Source organism: Lissotriton vulgaris, chromosome 8 (assembly GCF_964263255.1).
Source record: "Lissotriton vulgaris chromosome 8, aLisVul1.2, whole genome shotgun sequence".
NCBI classification, from domain to species: domain Eukaryota; kingdom Metazoa; phylum Chordata; class Amphibia; order Caudata; family Salamandridae; genus Lissotriton; species Lissotriton vulgaris.
The window spans coordinates 657,115,860-657,138,766 of NC_141696.1; the positions used below are offsets into that span (position 1 = coordinate 657,115,860).

Below are 22,907 nucleotides of genomic sequence, written 5' to 3' on the forward strand. Positions count from 1 at the left end.
AGAGCGGGGATGGAGTGCCCCAGGAACTGGTTTGAACCGGGCTATGCATGGAGCACCTTGTGTGCCCCAGGCAGTGTCTGGAAAAGCATCTTTCCATTCAACCCACCCTGCCCCAATACACTACAGGCTGTCTGGGGAGGTGCTAGCACCTCCCTCGACAGGAAACCTATTGTCCAGGCCTCACTTGCTGGAGTTTCGTCCAGCAGCAGGAGGTCAGACTCGTGTCTGTGGCAGCAGCATCCATTTTGTGATGCTGAGCCTCTGTTTAACTGTAACCGGGTAAAGCAGTAACTACATGTCTTTTCCCTCTAGAAGGGTGGAATGCTACCCCCGCCGCCAGAACTGCCGGAGGGGGGGTAGTATTCCAAAGTGTTTGACACCTTACAAGACATGTTTTGATAAAGCCAACCCAAAGTTAGCATTAACCGCGAGGATTATAATGCCTTTAAGAGTATATGGTATTGCTATATCATAGAACAGCTATAAGGAGATGGTTCCGAAAGCTGCAGAGGGGCTCAGCTCAGGCTAGGGCACCCTCTCACATAAAACCAAGCACTCTGCCTCCAGGATTGTTAAGGCCTGCCATAGGAGTGACTTATAGGTTACTATGTGTCTATATATAAGGTAGATATAGATATACTATATCTAAGTAAGGGGTGATTACAATACCTTACCCAAGCTGAGTGATCAGCCTGTGCTGTCAGTTTAGATGGCCAGCCAGGGGTGGCATAATACATGCTGCAGCCCCTCGTAGGCCTTGGATGCACCTATGCCCTGGGTATCTATGGTACACTATACAGGGGCTCACAAAGGTGACCCAATATCCAATCTGGTATGTACCTAAAGTACATGGTATCAATTTAGAGAGAGAACAGCTGGGCAGAGCAAATAAAATTGGGGACAGTGGACGTCCCTGTCTTGTTCTTTTCTGTAGAGTGAATACCCGGGACACCATAGCATTGGCTCTTATCCTAGCCAATGGTTGTTGGTAGAGAAGTCAGACCCATCCCATGAACCAAGGTCCATAGGCAAACTGTTCTAAGACAGCAAAGAGGTAATTCATTCCATGCTACTGAAGGCCATTCTGGCGTCTAAGGACAGGAGGGCCACCTGATCGTCGCTGACTGCCCCCGTTAGATGAAGCACCCCAAACAGCCTCTGCAGGTTTAATCTGGTTCCGCTTTGGGGCATACACCCAGATTCATCAGGGTGTATGAGAGTGCTAATCACCTCGCCCAAGCACATGGATAAGTATTCTCTTCCTTTTTACCTCTTTCAGTATGCTCAGGAGGTGCTCTGCTGTCTCGTTCAGCATACATTTGTACATCTCTACAGGGAGACCATTAGGCCCTTCTGTTTTATCCAATTACAGGAAGCAGGATGCCGCCTTTATCTCTTCGATTGTTAGCTCTCCCTCTAGCATATTTCTGTCCTCCACTGATAATCATGGTGAGGTGATGTCTCATATGAAGTCACTACAGACCTGCTCTGTTTTAGTGGAGGAGGAAGTATACATTTCCTCATAGTATGTGGTGAATCTCTCCGCTACCTCTGCCTTTGTATCACATTTACATCCCTTTTTATTTACCAGTCCGGGGACCCATCTGACATTCACTCTTGTCTTATCCACCAAAACAGTCATTTATTCCCCTTGTCCCTGCCTTCATACAGTCTGTGCTGTGTAGCTAATACCTGGGCCCTGGAGCTGTCCTCTACCAGGTCACGTAATTCCTTTTGACGCAGCCGTAGACTATGTTGCTCTTCTGATGACCCGGTCTCTACCCCTGTTGCCCGAGACTCCAAACTCAGTAGGTTGTTCTAAAGGGTGTGCCATTTAGTAACTTTTCTTTCTTTATGTCACCTACTTGTGCTTGGGCTCTATCTCCAAGTACCATTTTAAAGGCCTCCCAGAGTCACTTTGGATTCTACAGATCCCAAATTGTCTGCAAAGAATAATTCTGCTCCCTTCCTCATGTCCCCCCTAAAGTCCTCATCTTTGAAATACCAAGGGTCTAAAAGCTAGGGTAGTGCATAATTTTTCTGAGGGCCGATCATCCTCAACTCTACCGAGGAGTGCTCAAATGAGGCTGCAGAGGACGTAGCTGTGCTGTTCTCAACTGGATCCACCTGGCCTTCGTTTTCATTAATAACAATCTGTATTAATGTGGCACTGTGAAGTTGCATATTTGCTTGCTCGTCTGATACTGAAGGAATATTACTTGCTTGTGGACCTTCTGTATCCACTGCAGTGTAGATCTTTGTTGTTGTGTTACTCCACATTTGAACCAGCTGCTTCTCTCCGAATACTGAAAACAGTTTGTATAGTTCAATTTAATTAGTAGTGTCCCTTTTGTTTGCCTTTGGAACCATCTGCCAGCCAGTCAGTCAGGTTGTTTAAAAAAAAATATATATATATCTTTTTTTTCTCTTCGTGTTAACGTTCCCGGTTGCTGAAGAGGCTAATGTCGCTAGGACTTTTGGCTTGCCTTCTGGGCTCCCTAACTTGTCAGTTGTTGTTTCTGGCTGAAAGTTGTTTTGACACTGGTGTGGGGGGGGGGGACTTGATCCAATGTGGTTTCCCTGTTTATGAGAATAGTGATGTGCTTCCCACGATAAGGGTAGTTACCAGGATAAATATGGTCATTATACTCTGTTTTAATTTTGTAGGGATGTAGCTTAGTCAGTAATTTTGGGGGGGGGGGGCTTCATATTTTCCAGCAATCATGCTGGTTAAAATACATTATATGAGAAGCTGGGTAGGAGAGGGGCTTAAGGAGCAGTAAGAAGGAAGAGGAGTGTGGAATTTGAGGAGTACATCAAACTCACTATTTTGTAAAATAACTATTTTTAAGACCTTTAAAACAGAGGCAACAGTGTATGTGTGTGTTCCAAAGTGAAATCCAACAAACACCTCACCATACCCTACTTAAAGCACCCAACAATGTACAAAGGAATACATTTATTGTGTGGGTGGGGGGTGTAACACCCCTAACATCACAAACTGAAGGTAAGCCCCTGCTTGCAATTTGAGTTTCTGTTTGGCTCCCAGCTCTTTGGTTGACTGGTTCATTTTCTGCAAAATGACCATTAAAAGGGACAAGAGTTCCAGGACAATGCAGAGTTTGTCAACAGCAGGCATGCATATGTAACTCTTTGTACCATTAGAATGATAGAATGAAGTCAGTTTTGACCCTAGTCTGTCAATTCATGTATCTGTATTGATTAATGAGTTTGCTAGCGATTGCATGATGTCAATCTAAAGTTCAAGTTTGAGAGACGTTGGTGGCTGCTAACAAGGTTGAGTTGATTGACATAAGTATTGTTTCAGTTATATTCTGAGCGGGAGTGTGGTTGGTTGCAGAGTTTGGAGCCTCGTTCTATGTTTGCTCGATGTCTTCTAGTAACTTTGCATCCGATTTGTTTAAAAGGAAGCTTTTTGAATGTATAAGCTGGCTTACTTTGCCAGTCCTTGGTGAGGAGCTAAGCACTGTACGTGGAGGCAGGCGGTTGACCGTTGATTTGTTGGCTAGGTTCTTCATAGCATCCCACTTGTTGGCATGGTGGATCTGTGCCACTGTCTCAGCGGTTTGATGGTGAAGGATCGCTGGGCTTGCACTGATTACTATTGTGTTAGCGAGGAAGGATGCTGATGCTCTGTTCGCCACTGTGTCCACCGGATCTAAGATTGAGGAAAGCTCAATGTTTGCATTGTTATTACCCACTTGATGATGCATCGAGATCGTGATTGAAAAATCCTCAGTGTTGGGAGGGTTGGCAGCTTCTTTTATGCCAGATTTCACTTATTTATTTTTCTAACCATATAGTATCGGTATACATCAAGCATCTTTGCCTTAATTACGCTCAATGTATTACATTTTTAAAAATACTGTTTAATTGACTGGGTTGAGAAAACCTTTAAATTAGTTTTTCTAACCAATACAAGGCCAATTGCTCCTGTGGGATAACATTGAAGTCGCCTTATGACAGTTTATAAGTGTCATTTCCAAATGGGAAGAGATGACCAGTTCATGTTTGGTGTCTCTGTCATCAAAATTTAAAATTGTAGCGTATGGTGAGGTCGGATTTTAAATTGCAATTCTGAAAATGCCACTTTTTAGAAAAGTTACACAAAGTGGGCATTTTCTTGCCTTAACCATTTGGTGCCTGCAGCCTATATCTGTGTCACTTGACTGAGTGTAGGTGATAGTTTAGCTTTGTGTATTCCTCCTAGAGAGCTACACACAATGAGAGCTTAGGTGTGACTGGGTGGGCTATCACTGGAAGGATGGGCAAACCCCCACTTACACAATAATAGGCTGTGTCCTGCCTCCATACAAGGGCTGCATAGCCTGCGTAGGTAGTCTGGAGCCAGGGAAGGGAAGGCATGGCATGTATGCAATTAAAAGGCATGCCTCTAAAAGCTTCTCTCACTTGAAAGGCACAACTGTGTATAAAAGAAGGACTTCCGACGGCAACTCTTCAGTACACTTCTGCACCTGTGAATACTTTGCCAGGAAGAACTGGTATGCTGCTACAAGGATTGACACTCTGCTGGACTGCTGCTTTGAAGGAACTGCTGTCCTGCTGTGCCCTCTTGCATGGGTGACAAGGACTGGACCTGCACCTCTAGAACCCAGAGTGACTCCAAGGACTTGTTGGCTGACCTCCTGATCTGAAGCCTCAGGGGCATAACAGGCTACCCACAAACTGGCATCTGCACCTGGACTTTGCCATCTGTGAGTCTATTCTGCCAAGTGGTGCCACCCCAGTCGTGGACCCTTGGAAGTGCGCTTAAGGTGCTCTGCCAGCCTCTGTGTATCCATCACCCCTGCAGAGTGGCGAAACCCAAGCAGAACCAATGCATCACTGCTGGTGTGTGGAGACAGGACCCATTGCAAGGACCCGCATTGCATCACTGTTCTTCAGAACAGTCGCATTACCCGACTGCGCAGCACATCCTCTGCACAACACCACATCTCCCATCGACGGCCGCCTTGACGATGACACCAGACTCCTCAATGTAGCCTTGCAGCTCTTCGGAACGGACACATTGCCCACATAGAGCCGCATCCTCAATGCAGGACTTCGCATTGCAAGCCCAACTGATGGGTTTCTCGACTACGACACAGACCATTTCATTGCAGCCTCATAACATCTCGGAACCAAAGCATGGATTTGGCTGCGCATCGAATCTCCACACAATGGCCCGCTAGCCATTTTTTTAAGGTACTTTGTTCAGCAGGCTTAACTGTGTCCCTGCAGCTGGCCTGTGCTCCATCGCCATCTGACGCAACCATATATCAACATTTGGCGCTTTATCTTTTTAGGCACTATTTTTATCTAAAACTTTGGAAGTCAATATCTACGGTTCTGTTAATTGGATTTTTTTAATTTTGGTCTTGCTTTATTTATTAAACTCAGCTTTATTATTCGACTAACCTGGAGTGGGATCTTTTTGTGTGGAATTTTCACTATTTTGGTGCTTGAAGTGTTGCACAAATTCTTTACACTTTGCCTCTAATTTAAGCCTGACTGCTCTGTGCCAAGCTACCAGAGAGAGACAATAAGTATGTAAATAGTATCAATGTACAGTCGTAGTTATAGTTTGTACTTACCATATTTTGTAGTTATAAACAAAGAGCACTCGCTCAGGCTGAAGTGTTGAAGAGAATTTCTGTTGGGCCTTTTTTCTCTCCAGTTATATGTTCCTTTCTAAAGTCATAGAGTAAAAAGAACCTAAAAGGAATTTTTTTTTTTACATATCAACTGTATCAATTGCTAACTACGCTTAAATCGCTACAAGATAGAAAGAACTTGCAAAAAATAATAAATTTTGAATTAAATGAGTTCCTCGTGAACAACTGTGCTGAAGCTGATTAACCCTGACCAGGAAAGCTGTAGAATGTGTCCAGGTAATGAAATGGTAGGTATTGCAGCATGTAAGGATTGTGATACAAAAGCAGAGGAGTCCATCGAACCAACTAGAGCAATGGAATGCAGTTCTACATGTCAGACGGAAGGTGCATCAACAGAACTGTGCCTATGCACCACATATATGCATGCAGAGCATTGCTGTGTCACTGGATCATTGTGAGTTAACAAAACAGAAGGACTACAAGTGTAGAAGACAGTGATGCATGCTAGGATTTAGTTACATCAGCAAAGCTGTGTGTTGAGACCACAGACTAGAGTAGAGAATACTGCTGTATGCTGGTTTCAAGGTGCGTCAATGATGCTATTTGAGGGGGTGAAGTACAGGAATAGTAGAGGCGAAATAGTAGAGCTGTAGAACATACAAGAATAACATACTATTTATGTACATGTGCGGGGCTGGGTGTTCTCCATTACTGGAATATACACAGTTCAACTTCTCACAATTAAGTAAATTGGTAATTATGCATGGAATTCCACTTCAGCACTGCTGCACAGCAGTAGTGAGGTATATTGACAGAGTTACATGTGGGCATGAAGTGTTGGAATTAGGAGAGGGTCAAAGCTGGATTAAGTTGCATCAGTAGCGCTGGGTGACAGGGCCAGAAACTTAAACACTAGGCAGTGTAGTATTTTAGGATTGACTGCTGCTGTTCTGGAACCTAACAGGAATAAAAACAGAAATGTTTGCAAAGAATGTTTGCTGAACAGCAATTTTAAATCAACAAACATACATTGTACTATCCATGAGAAGTCTTTAAAAACAACAAGAAAAATAGGTACCAGTGCGTGAGCAGCGGTAAAGCCTCTAATAAAACAATTAGTTAGTATTTGATTAATGCTCCATCGAATGGTCAAACACAAAGAGAAAGTGAAACTGAATACGCTGAATCTGCTGACTAATGTGAAGAATGGAAATGAGAGCGACAGTGAAACCAACCAATGGTAAGGAATTGGCAGATTCTAAGACGCTTAAAGGTAACCATTACAAAACGTCTTCGCAAGCACAGCGGGCAGTCATCAGACGCGACAGCGCATATGTACCAAAATATGGTATAATGCTTATGTATTTTGTTACTAAACACACTAGTTAATACCTATCAGGTATGTTTACTAAAAAATAAATAAAACAAGCATTTGCAACGCAACAGGTCTCGTCTTTGGGAACTTATATGTATTTAGCTATGCAGCACTTTAGCCTGTGTGCTGAACATCTACTGTTCTTTAACATGGAGGGAAAGTAAGCACCAAACTGCGTGACATGCCAGGTATGGGAACACACAGAGAGAAATATTGTCTACGGGTGCTTGTGGAAGACATTTTCTATGGACTGGAATCTAGAGAATGCTTAAGTGATTCTGGTATTTTACTGACCTCGTTTTCTATCAAGAAAGTTAAATAGAGGCAGTTGCCCGAAAAATTAAAAAAAGGAAATTCCCTCAGCAGAAAGCAATTCTAGTATTTTACTGACCTCTACTGGTTGTTTTCTAGCAAGACAGTTAAATAGAGGCTATTGAACAGAAAAAAAGTCCCTAAGCGGAGGCAGACAAGTCCTAGGGCTGATCTCCAGAGCCCAGAACGTACATACAAATATAAGTATATACTAATATATATAAGTATATACCAAAGTATATACAAGAGGTCTTGAATGCTCTATCTGAAAATAAAAAACACATGAATCCCTCTTCTGATAAAACAATGTTTCATAGATTAAAAAAAATATATTTTTATTAAAAAATATATTTTTATTAAAAAAAATAATACTGTGAAAGATTAGTATTTAAAAAATATACTACAGATAAATATGCCTATTGCAGTAGTCATCTTATATATTATCATCTTATATATTAAAAAATAAAATTAAATACTGAAAATTGAAAATGCTCTTCACTCTGGCCCCTACACAACTAGCATCCTGCTCTAAAAATAAATTCAAAGGTTTTTCAAATACCAATGTTAATACTCATGTAAATAAGTTTAGAATCGTATTTCTTTCAAAAAAATGCTACAGACAAATAGAGCTCAGAGGATTTATCATGGAGAAGTGTGGCTCACCGGTTAGAGGAGGCAGACCTGGAAGCAGAGGTCAGCCCGGGACCAGGGTTCAATTCCCCGCCTCGGCGGGTCTTGGGCTCAAAATTCCACGGACTCGACAATTCTCGCTCCGGTGCCTACTCGATTCATGGGTTCACACTCTGCGACTCTGGGCAATAGCTTGCTTAATCTCCACAACGGCCCCTCGCGGAGGGATGCCTGACTTTCGCCTTGTGGATACCCTGCCGGGGTTATCTCACAGGGGAATACCAGGACGGGTTCCCTAAGCAAGCGCTTAGATACCGGGTCGGTGATTTGCGCTATATAAATACATGTCATTTACATTTTACATCATTGTTGAAAGAAAAATTACAACACCCACATTTAATGTAATCAATCCCCAAATATTTATATTTTTAAAATACAAAAATAAATGTGGACTTTTTTTTTACATGGAATAAACACCCATAATCCCTCTTATCCATCCCTCAAAACTATATCAAATAAAACTTATATTTTTGCCTTTGGAGGCAGAGGAAAGCGGCGGTTAAACCCTCCCCCCACCCCCCTTTTTAATCTCCTTACCCATCACTTAAAACTATATAAATTAATAAATGTTCTTGCTTTTGGGGATGGTTAAGGACCCCAACTCCACTTTTTACCTATTAATTACAATAATCCATTCGTTTGGTTGGGGGAGATAAACGTCCCAACCATCTTTTAACTCTTTATTTGTAAATTACTAACTTACATAAAAACTCACTTATGTATGTGTGAAAACAACTTGCATTAAAAAATAATGCACTATATCAGCTTGCATTACAACATACCATACATTGTAATTACTGTGGGGTAAAAATACCGATTTGTAATTACTGAGGGTAAGGGTAACATGCTGATGCGAAATGGGACAACACACCTTTAGGAATCCTTAAGTTGGCAATGTCATATTTCATAGATGTGACATTGTAATTGCAGGATCACATGCTAAATAAGGGATAGCTGCTTGTACCATCTACTATGGGCCTATTTTATTTTTGAGTTTGGTTTATTTATTGTATTTATGCATTTTCTTTATTAACCTTGAGGCTACTGGTCGAGTAATTCGTTGCTATACAAAAATAAAAAACACAATTTAAAAAACAGGACTTCAGTGATTCATTAAAGATTACCAATGAGAGTCAAAGCATAAGGGTACTTATATACTTAGCTTTTGCTTTTCCTATACATCATATACTTAAAACTATTAAGGTTACATTATTACAGGTTTTATTTTAAACATTTGCAGATTTGTGATGTTTTTGTTAGGGAATCATGTTTAAGCAATGTCTGCATTTTCATCGCTATACAAAAGTAGCGTTATCGACTGTCAGTCCGTCAAAATAACAGGTTAGTTGCATACAATATTATAAAATCTTGTCACCAATCAGTAAAAGCAGCAGACTTCGATTTTAGGCTTTCATTTCGATGTGAATACTTACTTATTCTGGTAGGTACTTATGGTCACATGAGTAGAATGTGAAATGCCAACAGGAGTGTCAGCTTGGTGGATAGTTCCCCTGGGAAAATATAAGAAATCACCAGGCTGAAAAAGAATAACAAGGATAATCCCAAATTACAGTGATACCATTTAGAATATTCTTTCAATTGTCGTTGAGAAACTGAAAGAGTGAAAGACGTTAGCTGTGTCTTACCATTTAATGTGAAGGCATGAACGCATAAGACCAGGGAAAAATTAGAGCTTATTTAATGCGATTAACAAGAAGAGTTTAGTCACCATACTTGCTTCTGTAATGTAAAGATATGAACACTTGTACCTTCATAGTCGAAGGAACATCCTAAACAGGCTAGGAAGTGACAGGAACACTTTTCTAATCAGTTTACACCGCACAGTTATAGATGTGTATGTACACACACAACCCTCTAACACCACCACTTCCTCCTAATCCCAGCAAATAGGGTTGCTGTTGTCCATGACAAACAACCATACATCTACCCATGAAACAGTTATAACAAACAGGCAACCACGATCTCCAGATGAGCTAATGTATTAGGGAGATAGGGAACTACGGCTGAGGTATGGGTGCAAGAACTGGTATTGGTCCAGAATGATAAATAATACTAGATGGACCGAGCATGCACATTTGTAACTGCACAGGCATTACGCATTGACAGTGGACAGAGTTTCATGGGAGGGAATGAAAACTTACAATTGAAACAAAATTATCGGAAGGAAGGAGTTTCATATTGACAAATTATTCAGAATGGTTTGAGAGAAGGCTTTAGTCACTAGAAATGTGATGCTCAGGTGGAAATAGGAGTAAAGATCCAAGGAGAATGAATATGACTTATTTTCACATCACTATTGTCAGGTTGCGACAGCCACTCTGTAGTTATATTTAGAGTTACCAGAGATATGAACTCCTTGTATTTTTGACCCTTAATACCTTTGCGTCTGTTTAACGAATCTCCACAAACCTATCCAGTTCTATTCTTCCTTTGAAATTGGTGGATGATGGAATGTTTTGCAGTGATTGGTCAAGGGGATGCACAAAGAAAAGGGTGCCCCAAAACAGATTTTAACCTCAATGCATTTTACATAGACTTTTTGTATTGGACGTAGTGGGAAAATGCCTGAACGGATTGTAATGAAATTTCACAACAATGTACATTAGACTATGTAGATGATCATTTTTGCTATTGCAAGTGATGTTATGAAGTGATATGGAGTTATAAGGGCCAAAGCCTAGTGCTTTCAGTAGCACAATGCTAATAAAAGTAGCAAAGAAGACAACAATAAACTAGACTGTATATGCAAAGTTTCGGATTTATTGCATGAACAACTGAAAACAATTTATGGTCACGTGCTAATGGAAACCAATAAACAAATACATAACAACTACAATAGATAAAAAGAAAGAAGTCACATTTAATCTGATTGACAATCTGTAATTATAGTTAGGATTCCCAGATATAGGAATTCCTCAGATTTTTGCTCCCTAATAACTTTCTATCTGTTTGACGAATCACAACAAAACTTTCCAGACGTATAGCATTTTCTGCATTTTGTGCAGATGTTCATTTTTATGGTGAATTTCTAGGGGGTTGCAAACATGAAAGGGGGTCCCAAAACGTGTTTCTCCACCAATGCATTTTTTATAGACTATTGTATGCAACGTAGAGCAAAAATGGCTGAACGGGTTTACATGTAATTTGTCAGGATTATACATCAAGGATTATCCTTTTTGGGTATCGTAGGTAAGTAGGGTAAGTATTTTTTAAGTTATAAGGCATTTACACTTAGTAAAATCTGTGACAGTGGTAATTTCACAAAATCTCACAAAACTAGCAAGGTACATGGCAATGACGAGTCATTATCTAATTGGATAATGACTGCCTTTACAAAGGCTTAATGTAGGCATGTTCAAATAACTTGTTTTGGTTAAAATCCAATAAAAGTACATATAGATATAACAGTCCCAATTCATATTTTGTACTAGTCAATTTAAAAGAGTGCAATAAATGATATACAAAATTTACATTACAACAATCATCATCCACAATACAGTACTTAGAAAGGAGTTATTTGTTGCTCATTCCTTCATAACAATTTCAGACCCATGTGACCCTGAGCAAATACTACTGCTATAAATATTTGGACAAGGTAAAAATGATGTATGGTGTTGTATCGTGTATCATCACTGTAAGGGCATCTTGGTGCTTCCTAAACCCTAGCCTTTTATATAATGGGCAAACCAATTTCTTCCTTGCCCTATTGTATGCCTGGCAGAAGAAAAGGATGTGGTAATATCTTTAGTATAGCCTAAGGTACATGAGGTACAGGATCATTCTCCCTGTGTTTTCCATTTTGCAGTATAGCCCTTAATCTGGAGAGCTTCGTATTGGGATTTTATGGACAGAATTCTTGCAAAGTGTGGCTGATAGTATCAAAAAGCTCTTCATAGACATATTTTGGAGTAATTAATGTGAAGGTCACAACGCTACTTTGGGAAGGTAAAACGCCTCGAATAGCGCTCCAAAAACTTATCAAGGGTTGGTATGACGGCGAGATTGCCCTGCCGGATATCAAAGCATATTATTGGGCTTCCCAGCTAGTCGCGATTAATTGCTGGCTACACGTCCCACAGGACGACCCGGCGTTTAGACTTGATAGGCACCTATTAGAACCGGTTGGGATAATGAATGCCCTATATAATAGAAAGAAGAGGCACACTATCACGGGTCCGACATTCCACACAGTGCGTACATGTTATTGATCTACTGGGAGGGTTTAAGGTATTCCAGAATTGGACAGGCGCGCAACCAAGCTCTCGTTGTTGGACGAACTGAGAGGCATGGCTGACGGCAAAAGGCCGAGCGCCCTGATTTTATTAGATCTGTCAGCGGCGTTCGATACCGTCAGCCATGACCTGCTCCTGGGAAGGCTGGAGGCCTTTGGGATCAAAGGCTTGGCCCTCAAGTGGCTGCGATCCTTCCTTTTGGGAAGGACTCAGAGGATACAACTTGGGGAGTCAATATCTGAAGTGGGTCTCTTAGAGTGCGGAGTCCCACAGGGCTCCGCACTATCCCCACTTCTGTTCAATCTTTACCTGCAGCCTTTGATTGCATCCCTGGCTGAGTTGGGCTGCAGAGTCTACAACTATGCTGACGATACTCAGCTAGTCCTGAGTATCGATAACACAGGGACAGCACAAACCCAAGCTCAAAATATCCTGAGGTACACCGTAGGTTGGATGACGAAAAACCTACTAAAGATCAACCCGGATAAGACCGAGGTATTGGTAATTCCATCTACCACCTCACCGTGGAGTGATCTGTATTGGCCTGCTGAGCTTGGATCAGCCCCAAAGCCTAGTGCCAACGTAAAGAGCCTGGGGATTAAATTAGACTGTGACCTGTCAATGTGCAGTCAAGTTTCCGCTGTTGTTGGAACTTGCACGAACATCATCAGACAATTGAGAAAGATAGCTCCCTTCCTTTCTCATTCGATGATGCGTTCAATTGTAGCAGCAACTGTCATCTCCCGGATCGATTATGGGAATGCCCTGCACCTTGGCCTCCCAAAAATGTCGACAAACAGACTCCAGGTCGTAATGAACGACGCCGCACGGCTAATCTTCAGAGTGCCCAGACGAACAAAGGCCTCCCCTCTTCTCCAAAACCTTCACTGGCTCCCTGTTAAGGAGAGGGTTGAATTCAAGAGCCTCTGTATAGCGCATAAGGCGATCTACGGCCATGCGCCGGCCTATATCAAAGCTCGCCTGGAAGTGTACAACCCGACAAGAACACTCAGATCATCAGACGCTCAGTTACTGGTCTGCCCCCGCTACAAATTAGTGACCAAGGGAGGGAGAGCCTTCTCTGTCCTGGCCCCCCAATTATGGAACAAGCTGCCTGAGGGGCTACGCAGGGAGATGAATCTCCTGCGGTTCAGGAAATCTCTGAAAACCCTGCTGTTTAGAAGAGCCTTGATCGCAGTGTAGTCCTGTTGCTGCATCTCTCTCAGGAGTGAACCAAGTTATTGTAATGACATCGATTTCCAAGCGCCTAGAGGCCTGCAGGTGATTGGGCGCGCTATAAATCAAAATTAACAATAACAATAACAATAACAAGTAACCGCAGAGTATTGTAATGTTATGAGGTATCAGATTCCAGGCAAAAGGGCGGGCGGTAATCCCTCGTAACCACTCAAAGGTGGATCGCAAAATCCACACAAATTGTACCAAAACAACAAAACCCCTGCACTGGGAAATTAACAATAATGTCTGAGTGATTTCTAGTTATAGTGACATAAGTAAAATGTGCACATCGACAGTGTTTCAAAGTCAATAGATTGCAAGGTGCCGAGAAAGGAATTTCAATGAAGTAGAATTCTTGGTATAAAACACCGGTTTATTGTTCCTCTTGTACTGGCCAACACGTGTTTCATCGCAGGGAAACAGACTGCGAATCTTCAGGGCCTTTTTGAAAGAAAGAACCGGAAGTGGTGATGTGGCCAACGCCCGAGAGGGCGAAATATGGGTGATGAACTTTATTCGCGTAGTTTGATGGTTCCTTAGTGTGGTCGTAAGGAGGCCATAACCGGGAGGAGAAGAGATTGAAGCTGTAGAGCTCAGGTTAGGGTAGACAGGCGGATACACCTGACTGGATTTGTTCCCCCTCCTGTGGTTCCCGGCGCCGTTTTTCAAAGACTTTGGAGGGGGAACAAATCCAGTCAGGTGTATCCGCCTGTCTACCCTAATCTGAGCTCTACAGCTTCAATGAGACTCAGATGAAAGTATGTGACTGTATCATGATATGTGACTCCTCAACATGTCTCGGTAGGGTGGGGTGGGAGGAGAGGGTAGAGAACGGCGGGATGGTCCACATGACTGTAGCAACATTTGTGATTCAGGTAATTGTCATTTTACAAGTAATGAATGTCATACTGTCATTGAAATGCTCTACAATAAATCTCAATAAAAATTGTTTAAAAAAAAATCTCTTCATAATATGGTTAGGTATGGCATTGAGAAATTGTGTTGTTAGTCTGATTAGATTCGAGTTACTATGAAGTACATATTCCCAGTGTATTTGTTTGAGGATTTTCTTAGAACTTTGCAACAACAGTTGCGGTTCCATCCAATAGAAGGTAAGACCGAACTCAAAAAAACATTTCTGAAGGTGTCTAAGCCAAGGAAAGGTTAGGTGTCTATTGAGGCCTAAAATTCGAATGCCCTCTCAATAATCCACCGATCCGGGGTTGTCCATAAAGGGATCCAATAGGGCTGCGGGCGTAGTGCTACAATATGCCCTATCTGCTTAATATTTAGATTGTTAACATCGGAACAAGTGGTGTTACCAATGGTTGCCCCAATAGCCTTCTCATTACCTTGTTCTCCTTAGATGTTCGCTGTTTAATGTTGCCAATGCCCCACAGTTCAGATCCATATAAGGTTACTGCCTGTGCTTTATATTTATAAATCTCCCAAGATTTGTTTGATTGGTTTGCTCAAGGATGAGTTATATTTATTGGAGATATCCCTGGATCCCTGTGTGAGAAACAATGTGAAAGGTTTTGTTTGCGAATACCATAACAACTTTGAATCAAGTGTTATGCCTAGATAGATGAAATGTAATTCATGTTTTAGTTTTGATTCACCTACACTGATGTTTTACCTAAAGTTCTTATGAAGATTTATGGCCATATATTTAATGTTCCAATATTTATTTCTAGACCTTTTTCCTTACAATATATACTAAAGTCATCCAAGTGGGCGACTGTGAGATCAAGATGGTATCATCTGCAAATAGTAACAGTGGAACCAGATTCCCACGAAGTTTAGGGAAGTCATTTTTAGATTTTTGGAGGCAGTTGACCACATCATTAATAAAGAGTGAGAACAGGGTGAGCGCGGGCACACATCCCTGTGTCAGTCATCTATCCATGGGAATTGGTTCTGTAAACTCTCCATTTGTACCCCAGCAGACTCTTGCGTAGTTATCCTGGTGCAGCCTTACTGTCTAATCTAAAGAAACTGCGGGCACTTGCTGTTTTCTGAACGAGGCCCACAGTGGTCCTCTGGGTACAAGATTGAATGCTGCCCTTTGATCTACACACACTATGCAGATGTGGCCCCTCTTAGTGCATTTCCAGAGGATGCACAGAAGTCTGAATACTTGATCTAGCATGCTTGTGCAGGCTCTGAATCCAGCCTGGTATGAGGATAGAATGTTATCCTCATCTATCGATTTATTTAGCCTGCTCAAAATCTGTCTAGCATGGATTTTCTGTAGTACATCAATTAGGCTAATGGGCCTGTAGTTCTTCTACTTACTCCCTTTTTATGGATATGAACTATTTCAGCCCCCTTCCATGAAGTTGGAATTGGTGCTCCTGAAGCTATAGCATTGGGGACCAGATTAACATAAGGAGCCCACACATTTTTGTCATGCTTAAACAAGTCCCCAGGCAATTGGTCTAGACCTCGGGCTTTTGCCTGATTAATAGTATCAATTGCTTGCGTTGTTTCTTCCAGCCTAAAATTAATTGTGTCCTTTACTATGTGCAAAACGCTAATTTTCATGGGTGGGAAGCTTGGGGTTTGGTAAAGTGTTCAATCCAGGTCGCAGAATCCAAGTAATACTGGGTATAAGCAACTTTATCCTTACCTCCGAGAGCTACTTTTCACCAAAATACTACCGTATTACTGGATTTTGCCACCTGGAGAAGATCCACCGACTCATTTCCTCCCAGTTCCTTTTTGCATTAGCTATTTTTCTAAAGCTATCCCTGGCTCCCCCGATTGAATGAGCGCTCCCATGCTTTAGCTTCTGCAGTAAAAAGGTATTTGCCTTCTTGCAATCCAAGGTATACCAGGGATTGCTTTTGTGATCAGTTATCACAACTGTGCATCGGTTTTCCTATAGTAACTCTGGTTAACTCCTTCAGCGCTTTTGACGAGCTCAGCTCGTCATGAGGCACAGTGGAGCTGTGCTCATGACGAGCTGAGCTTGTCATAACTGCTGCGGAACGCCCAAGCAGGGATAATTCCCCTCCTGTGCGGGGGGGGTTCCATTGAGTGGGCTGAGTCGTGACAAGCTCAGATCGTCATGAGCACAGCTCCACTGTGTTGCATGACGAGCTGAGCCCCGCGGCGAAGGGGTTAAGAGAGGTTTTAAAGTTGTCACCAGAGATTGGTGCACTGCAATTACTGGGGTTCTGTTTTGTTCTACATAGAGGCCTACTACCTCAGCAAATGCCTTATAGATGTTAGTCATGGTCTCTATGCAATCAGTAATGCATGGCCATTTGACCGCTCTACGGTTGTTCTCTATCAAAGGCTGTAATGATGATGGGCTTGTTTTAGATAACTGTTCTCCAGTTGTATACCCTGTTACTTCAAGGCAGAGGGGATAGTGGTCACTATCCTCTCTTACATCTATCTTGAAAACCAAATTCTTGTGCCAGCTATGTGTGCTAAGCATGATCTAATCTATCTTTGATTGGGCTCTACCCCTTTTGAATGTATATCGGGGGAGATTATCATCTGTGTTATTATTCACCCTTCCATTGCAATCCCTTAGATCATGTTCCAAGTTAAGCTGCATTAGCTGAATCACGGCTTCAGTGCATGATACCGATGGTCCTGCATCTAACTGAGAGAAGGCAGTCATGTTGTTTCAAGTCCATTTTGCAAGTGTTCTGCCTTAGGGCCTTTGATATAGGTAATAATTAGGTTTTATACAACTTTATTAAAGTAGACATTGGTAGGGAAAATAATTATAAGTTTCTATATATTTAAAAAATGTTATGGAGTACCGCAGTACTTGAAAAACAAATTTGTAAAAATCTTTAAAAATGGAAAAATCACAAATACACTACGTTTCACAAATGTAGTGAAGTACAGTACATTTAAAATGTTTACCATATTTAATTCTGTTAAACAAAGTGCAAAAACCTAACAAAATACTGTGCGAACACTCCTCAACTTTTTTTAAAAACTGCAGTACTCACTAGGTACTAGCGCAGTACTCTGTAAACTTCTTTTAAAAATATGTTAAAAAATATAAGTGAATTTAGCCAACCTACTGCCACTTGATTAAAGTTATATTAGGTACGGACCTACAATAAAACCTACTACTTACCTATATCTAAGGCCCTAACACAGAACACAGCCAAAGTGTAGTAAAACCAATATGGCAGCCTTTTAATTTTCTAAAAATAGCCATCACCCAATTAAATACTGGCTTGTCATCAACATGTACCATGGTATACCTCAAAGTTACTGCGCTTACAATGGCCCAAAATATAATTAAGGCCTAGCAATTCGCTGTTTGCGTTACTCTGCGCACCATAATCTACATTGCTGCTAAATTTCACATGCATCCTTACGCCTCTCCACTGTAGGCCACTAGGCTATACACCACTTCACTCTACGGTATTCCAATATATGCCACTCCAGTGTACACCACTCCACTCTAAGCCACTGCAAAATATGCTATTCTATGCCTCTCCACTGCACGACACTCCACTCTACGCTATTACACTGTACGCAACTTCACTGTACGCAGCTCCAAACTGTGCTCTCACACTGTACGCTCCTCCACTGTACGCCACTCCACTATAACACACTCCCAGTGGACGCTACTCTAGTATACTCTGTTCCATTCTAAGCCATTCCACTGTACGCCACTCCACTCTATTCCACTAGATACCACTTCACTCTACAACAATGCACTGTACGCAATTCCACTATGTGGCATTCCACTGTACGCAATTCCACTGTGTGCCATTCCACTGTACGCTACTCCACTCCACCCCACTTCATCTATGCTATTCCATTGGACGCTCCTCCAATGTATGCTACTACACTCTACCCCACTACTTGGTCTGTCACTTCAGTCTACAACACTCCACTGTAAGCCACTCCACTGTATGCCACTCCTCTACACAACTCCAATGTACACTACACAGTATTACTATCTAAGCTACTCCAACGTACAACACTCTAATCTATGTAATTCCACTATATGTTACTCCAGTCTACACTACTCAATTGTGCATCACTTCATTGTACATCTACTACACTCTATGCGCCTCTATCCCCATAGAATCCACTGTCCAAATTTGTACTCAACTCTATGCCCTTACATTCTATTGTACAACACTCCACTCTATGACAGTTTCCAACACTGTATGACACAACACTCCACTCTACTGTATTTGATGTCACTCCAGTTTATAACAGTTTACTCAACTCTATGCTATGTCACTTCAATGTATTCCACTTCATTCCACTCTACACTAATGTTACTTTAATGTTTGTTTTTTCCAGTGAGTGTCTAGGCTTATTTAAAGTAAAGTAATATATTATTACCATAAATAAAGCCAAACCTATCATTATTGTTGACCACTACAAATATTTGACTATGGTATAGGGGAAAAAAAATAACAAAATAAATAAGTTTACGGATTGAGATAATATTGCAAAAAATCAAAGTAGTGCAACAGAGGATAGACCTCACCCACATTGCAGGATGTGCAGATATAATATAATTCCAACACACGGAAAATAACGTTTTCTTGAGCTCATTTACTTCTAGAACTTGTAGCAGTTGAAATAAAAAAAAGTTGTCATGTACAGCAGAGTGAATGATGCTAAAGTGGTGCTCTCTAGCTGCAGGTTTCCCAGTGCAGGCACCTTTTTGGAGAGAAGTGAAGATTCTAGTTCTTTATTGTTCATACTGGAAAATACTATATCAATGCACATCATGAAATAAGTACCTATAATAATGTAACTTGCAACACTATTGTTGAATTTATCCAATATGACCTCCTCTTCAACCCAGAGTCAGGCAGGCCCTGCGACCTAGGCCTGAAGCAACTGATTGACAGATGACAGGTGGGGTGACATGTAACCCTTAGACAAACATCCGAACTGGAAAACTCAGATCAATTCCACAGATTAGGCAACAACACTACAATCGTCTTAAGAGATTGGCCCCAATAAAAAATGTTTGGCCGCAGGGGTGTGCATCCTCAAACCACCATAAATTCTGATGCTGCACTAAGTTAGGGACACTCAGTCAATCATAACACAGCATGCACACTACACATAGTGATCACACACTCCCCATGCCGGACATCTGGACACGTACCCACTGGCCCCACATTGTTTCCATGCAAGGTCGAGACCCATCTACACTTCTTATCGAATGACCAGATTTACAGCCTTGTGACTAGACCCAGATTTCAGCCTCCAAAGGAATGCACAAAATATTTTATGATGCTTCATGTAATGTATAAAATGACACACAAAACCAATGTACTTCGAGACAGACTTCGGACCCCGACTCTGTAATCTGCTCTACCAGCCGCTGTGTTTAATTAAATCAACTGTTCTTGTTTTACCAAACGCCTATTGTCTTTTATTTTTTCAAGGTGAATTTTATCTAGGTGAGCCAGTGAGGAGTAATTGGTTGTCCAAGCACCATGGCAGCCGAAGGAACAGGTCCCTGCCTGTACGGATTCACATCTGCGCAGTGGGTAAGAGACTACATCTGATCCTTAGCCCCAAAATTTGGCATATGTTAAACTAGGAAGAAGCAAAAAATCTAACCTGAGTGCCATGCCACTAACAGAAATCTGATATACTGCTTATTTTATGTGTCCGAGCTAAGCAGACTTAAGGCGGCCTCGTAGGCTATCCCACGGAGGTCACATTTTTCGATAGCACACTAGGAAAGGTGAGGGTTGTTTAGTTGCTTCGACCACTGGCTGTGACAGCGATGGTAGCGTCTCTGGGAGTGATACAGGAGGCGCTGGCTGTGACACAGATAGTACACTTGTCTCTGGGTGTGATATAGTGATGGCTTGGACAACTGGACGCCACACAGATGGTATGCTTGATCCCTGGGTGTGATACAGAGGTGGGGCCTCACCGCTTGGACGGCTGAGTGTAACACAGATGGTATGTATAGGCTCTGGATGTTATATAGAGCCAGCATCTTGATCTTAGTTTTTTAATCAAAGGAGTCTTCTTAGTCCTGATGGTTTCTTAACACTGGTCGTATCTGAAAGAAAACAGAGGTGTTATTAGCTTGGCCTGCTGGGTGTGAGAGCTGGTACGCGTGACCCCTGGTTGTGACAGAGTGTAATTTAGGAGTTCGGGAGAAATTTGGACCTTGGAGAGTCAGGTACAACTTGTGCTTGGCCATGGGGACCCTTGTCTAGCTCCTCGTCTTTCTACATTTAAATTGTTGATATTTTTGTCCCAGAGACGATATTGACAGACTATTGGGCTCACTTAGTCCTGTGTGCTGTGCAGACCTTCCCCTCGTCATCAGGCAGCATGTGCTAGGAGTGGGCGAATTTTTCTTGACAAAGTCATAATTTTTTCTTCTCTGTCACCTTCCTCTTTTACTTCCATTATGGTTCTTCATTGATACATTTTTTCTTGATGTTGTGGTGCTGATAAATTCTGACGAGGTAGTGGTAAGCAGGACTCACTACACCACAAGGGGATGATCAAGTGTCACAATTGTAGTCACTGTGGCAACGTGATAGTAGGGGATGTGTTCACACACCCACATACAGGCAAGCACATCAAGTTGAGGCACACAGCAGATTGCAACAGACATATGGTAGTGTATGCCATCAAATGCCCGTGTGGGCTAGTGTACGTAGGGAAAACTACAAGGAAAGTAAAATTTCGCATTACCGAACATAAGAGTTTGATAAGAAACAAGAACCCTAAGTCTAATTTGACAGTACGCTGGAATGCCAGACAACATTCCATTCCACAATTACGCTTTACTGTGTTATCGAAATTGGACGAAATGTCACATGATGATGTCAACCGTCAATTGTCTCAGAGAGAAACATATTGGAATCGTCACTTGAATACGCTGGAACCTTGTGGGCTCAATGACAAATTGGAAATGTGATGTTTTTTATGAAGCATTTTTGTGTATACTGTACAGTTTGTAACTGTTATTTATAATACATGTGAAGGTCGCAGCTGGTTTAAACATGAACCCAAAAGGTCACGTGTGGTATTAATGGGTGTGTAGCTGATACAATAAGGGTTTGTGTACATATTACATATGCAGTAGATATTAGTTATTTATTAGTTATACACTTACAGTATTTTTTGGTAGGATTATTAGTCTGTTTATTCTTTAGTGGGGCAGGGAACACATAGGGTGCTTGTGGCTAATGCAAGTAGAGCAGGTTTTACACCAGGCAAAGATGGCGGAGCCACATTTGAAGAGGGGACGACAGTCCTTCTTTTTTGTTGGTTATAATGACGTCAGACGCGCTTTCATTATGAGCGTTCGACTTCAGAGTCAGAGTGTCAGAGTCAAAAACACTTTATTCGATTAGATTAAAATCATAAAAGTATGCTATACATTCATAGTTGATCATTGGAGTATACAATTTTTTTTTTATATAAATAGCTTAAAAACAAGACACATTATATACAAATACAAATTTCATTAATACCACGATATATTTACAAAGGTTTTAGAGGTATCAAAAAGTTTAGCATCATCTCTGCACTGTCTGTAGTTTCCTACAAAATTTCATTTCATTTGTACGGTTTGTAATATGGGGTTTGTTCGATGGTCTATTTACAGTAATATTTACAAACCTATAATACAATCAATTAACAGTGCTACCCCGCCTGGGCGTACAGTTTTTAACAAAAGCTAGATCAGTTAGTCAGTGACTGAGGTCTTTTTCGACGAGACCTAATAGACATTGTGAGAAAATGTGCTACCCCATACATGATTAGAGGTGTTTCCATTAACTGTAAAAACAGAAAAGCCGGTTTGACTTGGGTAAACATTTGATCTTTTAATATGGGCTTAATGTATTTCTCTCTTGCAATTCTGAATAATGGACAAAAAAAGAAAAAATTGAGAGAATCCTGGTCTGAGAAATCGTCACACTTGCAGGGGGCGTTCTCATGGGGTTTACACCATTTACTGTATTCACCCAGCAAGAGGTGAGACTGATTAAAGCGAAATTTGGTGAGAAGCCACCGGTGGAAAGGTTTGTTTACTATCGCCAAGTATGGTTCGATAGCTAAAGATGTGATTGTCAGAAAGTGTGACCTCACGGTCGGCTTCAGAATTTCGCGTGTTTCTCTTTCGGCTTCTCTTTTCTTTGTATATTCCAGTTTTGCCCAACTAATGTCATCTTTTTTTAGGCCTTCAGGGTTGGTATATAGATCGGGGCGGCCCAGGTATTCTGCTATTTTCTTGATGTATGAAAGCCACTCAATCTCTGCCACACGATCCCGCCCCATGCAGTCTTTAATAATCGTGTGATTTAATGTTAAATTGGGATTAAGCCAAGTTTTAATCCATGCCCTTAATGGTGCGAGAGACAACATATCTTCAATATAACCCACCCCTAGTTCCATATGTATTGA

General features: G+C 41.5%; 1 protein-coding gene across 5 annotated transcripts in view; it reads right to left on the bottom strand.

Annotated features, from left to right (window-relative positions):
- The window catches only part of RIOX2 (ribosomal oxygenase 2), an 845,240-nt gene that overhangs the window by 332,941 nt on the left and 489,392 nt on the right, over positions 1-22,907 (bottom strand). For all 5 annotated transcript variants that reach the window (XM_086934530.1, XM_086934533.1, XM_086934532.1 and 2 more), the window contains one exon: positions 9,447-9,550. In XM_086934530.1, the coding sequence (XP_086790656.1) occupies positions 9,447-9,550 (104 nt within the window). The remainder of the gene's footprint in view (positions 1-9,446; positions 9,551-22,907) is intronic.